The following is a 12,205-nucleotide window of genomic DNA, read 5'->3' as shown; positions in this document are numbered from 1 at the left end:
TTGTTTTTTAATATATTTTTTTCTTGGTTTCAGAGAGGAACGGGAGAGGGAGAGACAGAAACATCAGTGATGGCAGAGAATCACTGATCGGCTGCCTCCTGCACGCCCCCTACTGGGGATCGATCCCGCAACCTGGGCGTGTGCCCTTGGCTGGAATCGAACCCGGGACCCTTTAGTCCGCAGGCCGACGCTCTATCCACTGAGCCACACCGGCCAGGGCCCACATTGCCTTTCAGTGTCGGGGTGAGCAATGGGACCAGCTGCGTTCACCTCCCAGGGCCCACGATGACCACTTCACATGTCTCTCCTGCTAGTGAATTCCAAGCCCCAAACAGGTCCTGACACTCACTCTGTGGGCGGGAGTCTCCTCCGTCCTCTCTGGCAGCCTTCGGGGTGTCTGTCCTTCTCTCTAGACTGAGCAGCTGGTCTCCGGGCTGCACCACAACTGCATCAGGAAAGGACACACGGGAGGATGGCTCACACCGCCCACCCGTCATTCCCATTTCAGTTATGCAGCCTCCCATGCCAAGGGCAGCCGACGCCACACAAGGTCTAGACATCCCGGAACCGGCTTAGACAGTTCCAGGCGACACCAGACCTTGGTACCAACGTCTCGGCCAACCTGCAGCGCCGGCGGACGGGCTCCTGGGCTCCGACTTCCCAGCCCCTGCCCCCATGTCTGCTGCCGCTGCCCCACCCCACCCGGGAGGCCTCGGGGCGGCCCAGGGTTCAGGGCTGCCAAGCACGCCGCAGCCCCAAGAGCCTGGCTTCAGAAACTGCTCCCTGGACCTTCATGTTCAAGTTGACGACAAATGCACAGATGAAAGCAATTTAAACAATGAGACTTCAAAACGCCACTCTATAATGTTCCATTTAAAAACACAAAACTTCAAAACACCCTCCAACATGTAAAGCTAGAACGTCCCATTTATTAAAGATTTTGGCTACTGACCCTTGTTGAGGACACTTCCCTTGAAAAGAATAACTCATTTTCCCTGACAGCAGCTAGTGTCCCAATGCAGCACAGAAACTAGCATTCCGACGCTCAGGGTAAGCCAGTCCCCCTCAAAGGCAGGCTTGCTCACCTACACCCCTTAGCACTAAAGCATGGGCAGTCCGCTCGGGCCAGCCACAGAGAGACATGAGAGCTGGAGCTCGAAACCTAACCGAAGTGACCACAAGAGCAAACTCAAGTTCAGCCCTAGTGAAGACTAAGTAAGGCCCCTGGTTACCCACCTCTACCCCCCACTTCCTGACTCAGCGGCACAAGATAAACGCCTGTGAGATCAGGGGCGGGGGCGACTCCTGGTGCAAGTGTGCAAGGACAGAGCCCAGGGAGCGACACTCACTGGCTTCCAGGAGGAGGCGGACGCAGTGGACGAGGGAGCAGGTGCGGGTCACCATCTCGGGGGAGGCCAACAGGCGCCGCAGGCCGGGCAGCTGCAGGGCCAGGCAGCAGCAGTCCAGGCCCGCCTGCAGGTCCACACTCAGCGGGATCTGCTCGTGGATCAAGTGCCAGGCCAGTGCCTGGAGGGGAGGCCCATGTCAGAGGCGGGGCCCGCTTCCCTTCCTGCCGCGGCCGGGGAGCAGGCAACCCCGGGTGTCAAGGAACCGTCGGAGGCCCGCGAGGCCAGCGGGCCCCAACAGCCCTGCCCTCCCAGAGGGTGGGCTGCATTCCCACTCCTGGTCAGTCCCGAGCAGCTGTTCCCCACAGCGCTCGGCTCCCCTCTCTGCCAGGACCCACCCAGACCTGCTGCGCCTTGCCCTCCAGCGCGGTGGGCTGCTCTCAGCAGCCTCCCTGCCACACGCCAGGCCAGGCCCTTCCCGGGCAGACAGTGCTGGCCTTGCCTCCTTGCGGTCCAGGGGGCTGAATTTGAGGGCGTGCGCTCCAGAGAGCTTCCAACGCCAGCGGCTACGTCCTCGCTGGGGGACCTCCCCGCCCTGTGCCCTGTCACGTGACAGTGCCTGCCCTCTGTTCCGAGCCGCCCCTCACCTCCAGGGTCATGACCACAAACTTCACAGTGTCCCTCTCCTTCTCCGGGGGAAGGTGCAGGTGGCCGGGCAGCTTGGGGAGCAGCAGCAGGTACTGGGCCAGGGCGCGGGCCAGCGTGGTCAGGGAGCGATACACCCCGGCATCCCCTGAAACAGAAGCCTTCGAGGAGGACGGAACCCAGCAGAGGCTCACGGCTGGGCGCTGGCGGAGGCGCGGCTCCTCTGCAGCACATCCAGGCCCTCCAGCCTGCGTGGGCCCAGGGCTCGGAGCCAGCGCTGGGCCAACGACCAGCAAAGTGGCCCCCACATCCAAAGACATGCAGAGCTGGGGACCCCGGTGCTGTGTCTCAGTTACTTCTGTTTATTAGAGCAACAGCACTTACCGTATGTTTACTCAGTGCAAAGCAGATCCTAGCTCTGCAGCATTTTAAAAAGTAAAAGACATTTTTAGCCCTGGCCAGTGTGGCGTGGCTGGTTGGGCGTCGTCCCGTGCACCGAAAGGTTGCTGGTTCGATTCCCGGTCGGGGCACATGCCTGGGTTGCAGGCTCGATCCCCGGTTGTGGATCATGCCAGAGGCAGCTGATCAATGACTCGATTTCACATAGATGTTTCTCTCTCTCTCTCCCTAAAAATCAATTTTAAAACTCTTAAAATAAATAAATAAGAGACACTTTTACTTTAATTACCAAACAGATCGTTCAACTGGCTCCAGTAGGCGGTGGACTCTGCAGGCAGGGAGGGCGGGAACGCCTGGTGGGCAGCGGGCAGCGGCTGGACCGCGCCGGCCACCCGGTCCAGAGTCGCCTCGCGCGCTGCTTCAAAGAGGGCGCTCTTCTGGCCGCCGGACACTTCCCGAGCGCCCACGCCCAGGCACGGGGCTAACAGGCTGAGGTTGAACTCCTGCGCCAGGGCATCGAAGGTTCAGTGACAGCGTTAATCAGGCCAGGAGACAGCAGGAAGGGAGTAATGCAACGTGCCCGAGGCACACAGGTTAGCAACCGTAAAACCCTGAGCATGTCCTGCATCTGTTATAAATAAACGGTGACTACAGTTCTGGTCTCTCTGGGGTGGTTTAAGTTTAAAGGAGTTTTTCATTTGATTATGAAATCACAGTGTAGAGGCCAAAACCTTCACTGACAGTGACACACTGAGCTGACTGCCACCCAGGGCCCAGCGAAGCCCTTCACGCTCCCAGAGTTGGAAAGAGGTGGGTTATGCTCAAAAACAGCTGAAATAAATCGAAGTCCCATATAAACGCCACCATTTTGGTTGGAAAAAAAGCATTTCATATGGCGTTGCAATTATTGGTATTATTTTGCCAATCTTTAAAAGTCATGTAAGGGTTTCTTTGGCCAATTTTCAGGTAGAATGTCAATCTTTAGTTAATATTCAGAAAACCCTATGTCATCATAGTGACCCGGACTAAACCTGTCTGATAGCCACAACCTTTAAAAGCTGTAAAGGTCCAATGACCTAACTTTAAAAATTCATAAATGGGTCCTTAAGCAAACAGGACGGTGAGCAGTCAGCTTCCACTGATGGGTCTGAAAGAGGCGGCAGCCAGCTGCCCGGGCCGGGCTCCTGCTTGTCCCAATGCAGCCGCATTACAAAGCGCCGGAGACTTGGTCTTTGGGGACCCCCTCGCTCGCACGGTCAGCCTGTCGCCCGCCCAGGCCCTGCCACCGGGGCGGGAACACTGTCCCGAGTGCCTGGACCCGAGGCCCTGGCTACCGGGCAGGCGTGAGAGCACACCGCCTGGGGGCTGCCTGAGGACCGGAGGGGATTAAGCAACAGGGGTGGGATTCCGACGTACCGGGTGCCTCAGGAACGCGCTCATGTCACCTGGTGGGAGCCGATTCACCAGCTCCGCCCCCTCCAGCAGCGCCGAGTCAGACCTCGTCCAGCACTGGGACTTGACCAGGCGCACGTACCAGTCCTGGGGAGACAGGGCGGTCACGCCTGCAGCGGGCAGAGCTTTTGGGCTTCCGCTCTGCTGGCAATGGGCTCTTACCCCTGCCCAGACCAGAGGGCAGTGGCCGCGGACTGTGGACGCGGTTCTGTAACAAGGACCCCTGGCTGGCCGTGCAGGCGGCTCCCAATCACAGAGGCTGCCCCGAAGGCTTGCTCTGAACCTGCTTCACTGTCCAGACACCGTTCCTTCCCCCTCACCTGGCGAATGGCCGCTGTCCTTCCAACTCGGTGACAGCACTGAGGGTCGCAGGCCCCGTGCCTCAGCCTCACCATCTGGCCTCGTACCCGTCATCTCCCACTGGGTGGCAGCTCTGCCCCCCCACCTCGCCCCCGGGCCAACACAGCAGACACGCTCAGCCATCGCACCTGAGGACAGCGATCGCTGCCCTGTGATGCCCGGGCTGCCGGGTTTTGAAATCCAGTTCACACTTAAACTGAACTCCCCAGGGAAGCAGAGCACCAAGGCCCCCAAGTTGGTCTCGAGGTGTGAGGAGTGGAGCGGTGAGGATGGGGACAGGGCCCTGGGGGTGGTGGCTCCATAGGCAGGGGGCCAGCAGCCTAAGGAGAGGGAGGCCGGCCAAGTGGGCCTGAGCTGAAGGCCTGTGCAGGCGTGCGGCTGTGACTACCCAACACCTGCTCTCCCATCGACGCCCTGACGCCCCACCAGGAGAATCCGAGTCAGCGCTTCCTTTCTCACCCACCCCTGCTGACCGGGGCCGGACCTCGGCCGCGGGGCTGTGATGGGACCCTGTGTGGCTGGCAGGAGCAGAGCAGGCCGGGAGCTGCTGGGAGCCCTGGAGCCGTGCCAAGTGCCATGATGCCCTCCAACCCGAACCAGTGCTGCACGCTCAGCGCCCCGACTGGGCCACGTGTCACACACACGTGCTGGGCACTCACCTTGTCTGGGCTCACAGACTCCAGCGCCAGGGACCCCTCCCCATCCAGCGGGTGGGACGTGGCCGGAGGACAGGGGCCCCGGGACCCCGGTGCGGTGGCGAGGCGGAGCCTGTCCAGCAGGGAGTAGAGCCTTTGGTGCCTGGAACCAACCACACGTGGGTCAGAGCCCAGCGTCACCGGAGGAAGCAGCAGAGCTTCTTCAAGCCGCATGCACGTGCCCGACACGTCCTTCAGACCGATCCTGACCCGCCCTCAACAAACCGCGGAGCCCAGTCAGGCCTGTGTCCTTTCCAGGACCACAGCCACGCCCGTCAGTATTTCTGCCATCGCACTCACACCCACACACGGCGACAGGCACACGTGGCCTGACAGCTACTGCCGCGCTGCTCAGCGCTGCGACGGGCGCCTGTTCAGACCTGGCGCACACGCCCCACAGACCCATCCTGCCACGCGGTGCCTTCGGGGGGTCGGCTCATCCGGGGAGACACCGTCTCGCTTCCTCAGCTGGGCTGAGCAGTGACTCCAGGGTCACAGTGACAGCAGCTCGACCCACCATCGCCGTGAGAGTGACAGGCAGTCACACTCGTCCCGGCCCCGCGCCTGAGGGGTCCGCCCAGACCGGGGTGCCCACCAGCCACACCCTCCTCAACACAAGACGCCTCCACCAAGCCGCTCTCACCACCCAGCCACAGCGAGTGACGGCTCGCTCTCTCTCTCTCTGTCTCTCTCTCGGCCCAACACCCGCCGACCCGGGAGGAGAAAGGTCAAAGCTGCTCCCCATTGCTTGGCAGCCACAGAGACACCTCCTAAAGAGACGCCCTGCTTCTGTACAGGCTCTACGACTCAGCAAACCAGCCGGGAGGGGAACAGCTACAAGAAGTAAAATGGATGGAGGCGCAGCCAGGCCTGGGCCAGGCCTGTCCGATGAGGTGCTGTGCGCCTGTGAGATACGGCTGGGAACGCAGTCCCTCCACTGGGAGCACGGCTGCCCCACAGTCGAGGGGAGCGGGCCCTACCTTAGCGCCCTCCCCCCGCAGAGCGGCAGAGGCGTCCTGCCGCCTTCCCGATCCTGCACCCGAGGCCTGTGTCTGAGGCAGGTGGCCCCCCACAAGCCCTGCGCAGCCACCTGGAAGCACAGCTCTCGTCCGTCCTGCGAGTCTACCCCTCACGAGTCTGAGCCCTTATCCCACAGGCAGCGACACCGGCGCTGGCCCTACCTGTGTGCGAGCCCGCGGCTCTGAAGGTGCTCCTGGACCCTGTTCAGCTCTTCCACGGGCAGCTGGGCCACGCTGCTCTAGAGAGAGGAACGCATCAGGTGGCGCCCGCTGAGCCAGCCCGCGCTCACAGAGGACACGCTGAGCCCATGCCCTCACACTCACACAGAGGACACGCTGAGCCCGTGTCCTCACACTCACACACAGGACACGCTGAGCCCGTGCCCGCACACTCACACAGAGGACACGCTGAGCCCGTGCCCGCACACTCACACACAGGACACGCTGAGCCCGTGCCCTCACACTCACACACAGGACACGCTGAGCCCGTGCCCTCACACTCACACACAGGACACGCTGAGCCCGTGCCCGCACACTCGCACAGAGGACACGCTGAGCCTGTGCCTGCTCACAAGAGGGCACACACGGTGCATCTGTTGGAGCAAGGACAGACTAGGACAGTGATGGCGAACCTATGACACGCGTGTCAGAGGTGACACGCGAACTCATTTTTTTGGTTGATTTTTCTTTGTTAAATGGCATTTAAATATATAAAATAAATATCAAAAAATATAAGTCTTTGTTTTACTATGGTTGCAAAGATCAAAAAATTTCTATATGTGACACGGCACCAGAGTTAAGTTAGGGTTTTTCAAACTGCTGACACGCCGAGCTCCAAAGGTTCGCTATCACTGGCCTCGGAGGAGGTACAAGAAAAACCCATGTCCCCGTGTCAGACACACGGGGACAACCACTCGCCCACGGCTCCTCTCAGGCCCTGTGGAGAGCGTGCCTGCGGAGAAAACACCGCCGACTGTTTGGCCTGCCTGCTGGGTTTCCAATGGAAACCAGTGCCTGTGGCTCAGTACCTGTAAATTTGCAGCCAAAAGCATTTCTACCCGGCGACACGCAAGGGTGTCGACCATGCGAGCCAGCACGCGGAACGGGGTACACAGCAGCTTGTCCACGTACAGCGTCAGCACGGCACCCGACTGGCTCAGGTGGATGCCCTCCAGGCACTGCAGGGTTTTCCTCAGAGTGGTGGGCTGGCGGGGGAGAGAGGGAAATCGGCATAAAAATGTCACCCGACCGCAGCACGGCACGGCAGCGGGACTGCCCACAGCCGGCGGGACTTACGGCCGAGAGGTTCTCGCAGCGGGACTGGATGGCCTGGAGGAAGAGGCCGCTGGCGGCAGAGTTGCGGTGCACGGCGCTGATGAAGTCCTGCACGGGCGGCTCGTGCGACAGGCTGATCAGGTCCTGGATATGGTTCACGACGAGCCAGGTCAGGTGCTCGGAGTCGTGCAGGTTCTGACACTGCGGAGGGACGTCAGAGCCCCGCCCTCAGTCTCCGGGAGAGCGGACCAGAGCCACCGGCAGGCCAGCGGAGCGGGGGAGCCAAGGCCAGACCGCAGTCCTCACCCAGCACAGCCACGCCTGCCCACCAGTGACGGGCAGGGAGGGGTCGCCTTACAGAGCCTGCCCCCCAACCACACACTGCGGCGAGACCGCTCCAGGGAGACCCGGGGCTCCAAGGGACACCAGCCAATGGCGGGAGGAGAGCACGGCCCAGGTGGGGCGTCAGCGGCAGGTGGTGAGCGCTGCCCTCACAGTGCCTGCCCGAAGCCGGACGCCATCCACGCCCACCGCTCCCCAAGCTCCCGTCTGGCCGGCCAAGGGTCTTCCCAGTGACTCTCTCTCCACTTTCGTAAGGTCAGTGGGAAGAGGACTCCCTATAACTGTCATAGTTTCGATAGAATTCCTGAATCCAAACTATGAATGGACCCCACATGTCAACTAGAAAGGGAGGCATTTCACTTAAGGTTTATAAGGAAATGAAAAATATCAATTTGGAATACATCTGCGTTATATATTACTAGAATGTTGGTGAACAACATGCGTGCATTTGGGAGGGTGAGGGCGGGTCCCCACAGCCTGGCCTGCGCCCTTGCGCAGTCTGGGAGCCACAGTCGGACAGCCTTAGCGCTGCTGGGGAGGCTTGTGGTTGAGCGGAGCTCCCCCTGTGGGAGCACACTGACCACCAGGGGGCAGCTCCTGCAGAGTGTCTGCCCCCTGGTGGTCAGTGCGTGTCATAGCGAGCAGTTGAGCAGCCTTAGCATATCATTAGCATATTACGCTTTGATTGGTTGAACGGACGACCGGACACTTAGCATATTAGGCTTTTATTATATAGGATAATTGATGTACAGTGTTAGTTTCAGGTGTACTATAATGATTTTGATGTGTATACATTGTGAAGTGTGAAGCCATGTTCTCCAGCCCCACCCCCCTCGCGGGCGTCCACACTTACCACGTAATCACAGAAGAGGATGAGCGCGCCTCGCCGGACAATTTCTCTGTTGCACATCCCAAGTTTGGACGCCAGCTCGGAGTCCTCCTCTCCAGGCATCTGGGGACTCAGTGACTTCGTGCTGGACAGACTGCGTCGTCTAGAAGGAGCGACAGATGCACTGACAAGTTTCCGGCGGCAGCGAGCTCACTGTCAAACACTGCGGTGGGGAGGCCTGGTCCTGGTTCTGAAGCAGGACTTCCAGCCGCCACGCGGGTGCCTGTGTGAGATGGGCTCCTGGTGGCCCCTCTGAGCGACAGTGAAGCACAGATGGGAAACCGAAGAGGCAGAGAACGACAATGCTGACGGCAAGGTCAATCCTGCGAGCCCTCCTGCCAGCTCACTGCTTTCCAGCTCGCTGGCTGCTGGAGCCCCGGCTGGGTCTGCACGGGGTGTCAATGGCCAGAAGACCTCAGGTCCCTACTTTCACCCCAGGGCCAAGGCGACGCTACACCCTCGAGGTGCCCACAGAGCCTCTGCTGTGCAGAAACCTCTTTAAAACCAGAGAAGACGGGCGCGTGTCACAGGAAACCGCCCCTAAGGAACCACAGAAAGGCCACTGGGACTTCCGTGCAAGTTTAGCAAGGTCTCCGCCTATGAGGCTGACACACAAAGCCACCTGCGTGGCTATGGGCTACCACACGCTATGGGAAAGGAAAGACCACTTAAAATTGCATCACAAAACAAAATTCTCGGGAACAAATCTGTAAGGTATGTGTAATACTTATTTACTAAAAACACAAGATGTTGTGACAATTAAAGACCCAAACAAATGGGTGGGCCACGTTCAAAGACCAAACGACTCAGTATCATTAAGATGACAAGTCCCCCAAATTCACCTACAGAGTCACTGCGGTCCCAGTCCAAACCCAGCGGGCCTGTGCGGCCAGCTGAGAACCGGACTCTAAAGCACAGACGTGGGAACACAAAGGCAGTAAGAGAGCCAAGGCCGTCTGAGGAGGAAGAGCAGGCCTCGCGGTGCTGGTGCTGCCGGGGACAGACGGACGTGGAGTCTGGAAAGGAGCCCAGGCACGCACTCAGCTGACGTCTGAGAAGAGCCCAAGGTAACTCAACAGAGAAAGGACGTGCTTTTAACAAGTGATGCTGAAATTAACTCAAAAAGGTACAAAAGCTAAGGCTGTGAAAGTTCCAGAAGCCACAGGAGCAAATGGGCATGACCGCAGGGTCGCAGAGCTGGCCCCACTCCTTTGCGTGTCCACGGAGCACAGAGCGATGTTCAACGCCCGCTCATGTGGCCAAGTGGGCCCCGTGATGCACACGGCTCGTCTCCCACCGAGCACAGAGCCGCCCGCGGCCTCCTACTGCGTGTGCTCCCCGCTGTGGGCCACAGCCTTCCAGAAACACTGCCCTGAGGACTCCGCGGGGGGCGGGGGAGGAGGGGTCCAAAGCTTTTGTCTCCACGTGAGCACACATCAAATGTCTGAGTGAGGGAGCGCCTAGAAATTGAGGCTTACGCCGGGAACGGCCCTGTGAAACAGGGCCACCCACGACCAGGTGCTGAGCAAGTCTTCTTACAGAGTGAACTACAGGCACTTCCAGACCGTCCTGAAATGTCCCTACGCAATGACTTCAGTGCCGAAGCAGCAGCAGAGCCCTCTAACTGTGAGGCAGGCCGCTGCCACATGCCTGCTCTGGAGCCAATTTGCGGAGAACCTAGCAGGGGAGGCGGGCGGCAGGAATGGCCCGCAGGATGGACACATCCCCCTGCAGCGGCGCGGGCTCCGGGCTCCGAGTGCCTGGGGTCAGACCACATGTTTCTCTACAATGGTGTCCGACAGAAAGATGGACGCACGCAGAACCCTCACAAAGCCCATGGCAACCGGCCAAGCCCCAGCCCCAGCGGCTCCGCGGCAGGGGGGCGGCGGGCGGGCAGGCGTACCTGGGGGTCTGCTGCACCTCGGCCCACCAGCCGTAGTCCGTGTGGCTGACGAGCAGCAGGATCTGGCACCAGAGCAGCACGAGGGCCGGGTGCGTGGGGACCATGGAGCGCACCCGCGCGTTCAAGCTCTCCAGGCCGTAGAAGCTGCCGTCCGCGCCGTCGGCCGTGAAGAGCCTGGAGGCGGCTGCTGTGATTCTCCGGAACATTCCTAGAAGCAAACCCAAAGCCACACAGATTAAGGGAAACCCTTTGCTCCTCATCGAGGCCCAGCACTTCGGAGCCAGATTTTACGTCAACGATTGTGCACGGCTCTTCCCTGCAGACAGCAAAGGGCAGGAGGCCCTGCACCCACTCCTGCCAACCAAACGGCTCCTGCTGAGGACCGAGGGGCGGCAACTACAGAGGCCACTGGGCCACAGACGGCGGCAGAGAGGGTGGACGGTGCTCCACCCTGGCTCGGCACTCCGCAGGCTGCTGAGGGCTGAGGGCCGGCTGGGCTGGGCGGCCACACCCTTAGGGGCAGACCCTGTGGGGCTCAGCCCACCAGTTTCCCCACAGCACCCTCCTCGTGCCTGGAGCCATCCCCGGAGTGATGTCATTCTAGCCTCCCTTGGACAGACAGCTCAGCATGCCTCTCCCGGCCGACCTGGCTTCCCCCGTGGGCCTGCGCCCCGTGTGGTGGGACGGGACACGTTCTCGCAGGCGGGGGCGGGGGGAGGCACCCACCAGACTTGAAGATGTGGATCAGACACATGAGGAGCGTGCCCAGCTCCTGGCAGTAGAAAGTGTGCTGCTGCTCGCTCATGTCCACTCTGAGCTGCTTCGTGACAATGTCCTCCAAGAGGATGCCCACCAGCTGTAGGAGAAACCTGCGGAGAAGGGAGGGGGGACGTGACTGAGGGGCGTGACGGAGCCCGGCGGCTCCTGTATGTGTGTGTAAACCCACACACAGGAGACACAGTCTACAGAGTAAGTGTGAGGAAGCGATGGAATGTGTAAGCCCACCCTGGGGTGGAGTCCCTGCCTCTATGCACATCTCCCTCCTCCCTGGGAGCTGGCAGCGGCCGTGCCACCCTCAGCGGACTGCCAGGAGGACAGCGTGGCACTGGGCTGTGAGGAGGCTGACAACACGGCACCGGATCGTAACTCATCCATCTCCGCCGCCTGCTCAACGTGACCCTCTCCACACACCCGCACCCACCGATGGCCACGGAGGCGGCTAAGGACATGTCATGGGAGCCCCAGCTGGAAGGTGCGCGGCAGAATTGCACCCACGGCACGTCCTCCAAGCCGCTCTGCCTCGGTGGGGTCACGGCGGGCACACCCCATCCAGCACAGCGTGCACAGTGCCTGGGGCGGGCACACCCCATCCAGCACAGCGTGCACAGTGCCTGGGGCGGGCACACCCCATCCAGCACAGCGTGCACAGTGCCTGGGGCGGGCACACCCCAACCAGCACAGCGTGCACAGTGCCTGGGGCGGGCACACCCCATCCAGCACAGCGTGCACAGTGCCTGAGGCGGGCACACCCCATCCAGCACAGCGTGCGCAGTGCCTGAGGCGGGCACACCCCATCCAGCACAGCGTGCGCAGTGCCTGGGGCGGGCACACCCCAACCAACACAGTGTGCACAGTGCCTGGAGCGGGCACACCCCATCCAGCACAGCGTGCACAGTGCCTGGTGCGGGCACACCCCATCCAGCACAGCGTGCACAGTGCCTGGGGCGGGCACACCCCATCCAGCACAGCGTGCACAGCTGCTGGTGCGGGCACACCCCAATCCAGCACAGTCATGCGCAGTGCCTGGAGCGGGCATACCCCATCCAGTCACATCGTGTACAGTGCTGGTGCAGGGAACACCCCATCCAGCACAGCGTGCG

The 12,205-nt window shown here is 60.9% G+C and overlaps 1 protein-coding gene across 1 annotated transcript in view; it reads right to left on the bottom strand.

Moving 5' to 3' along the window:
• Nucleotides 1-12,205, bottom strand: part of HTT (huntingtin) — a 99,242-nt gene that overhangs the window by 16,456 nt on the left and 70,581 nt on the right. The window contains 12 exon segments of the mRNA XM_014446458.2: nucleotides 350-445; nucleotides 1,350-1,527; nucleotides 1,994-2,139; nucleotides 2,680-2,893; nucleotides 3,807-3,929; nucleotides 4,862-5,000; nucleotides 6,079-6,155; nucleotides 6,945-7,121; nucleotides 7,213-7,392; nucleotides 8,387-8,525; nucleotides 10,326-10,533; nucleotides 11,052-11,194. Coding sequence (XP_014301944.1) covers nucleotides 350-445; nucleotides 1,350-1,527; nucleotides 1,994-2,139; nucleotides 2,680-2,893; nucleotides 3,807-3,929; nucleotides 4,862-5,000; nucleotides 6,079-6,155; nucleotides 6,945-7,121; nucleotides 7,213-7,392; nucleotides 8,387-8,525; nucleotides 10,326-10,533; nucleotides 11,052-11,194 — 1,820 coding nt within the window.

This window comes from Myotis lucifugus, unplaced genomic scaffold, assembly GCF_000147115.1.
Source record: "Myotis lucifugus unplaced genomic scaffold, Myoluc2.0 scaffold_540, whole genome shotgun sequence".
Lineage (NCBI taxonomy): Eukaryota > Metazoa > Chordata > Mammalia > Chiroptera > Vespertilionidae > Myotis > Myotis lucifugus.
The sequence above is the reverse complement of the archived record's forward strand: the minus strand, read 5'-3'. Positions and strand labels throughout refer to the sequence as shown.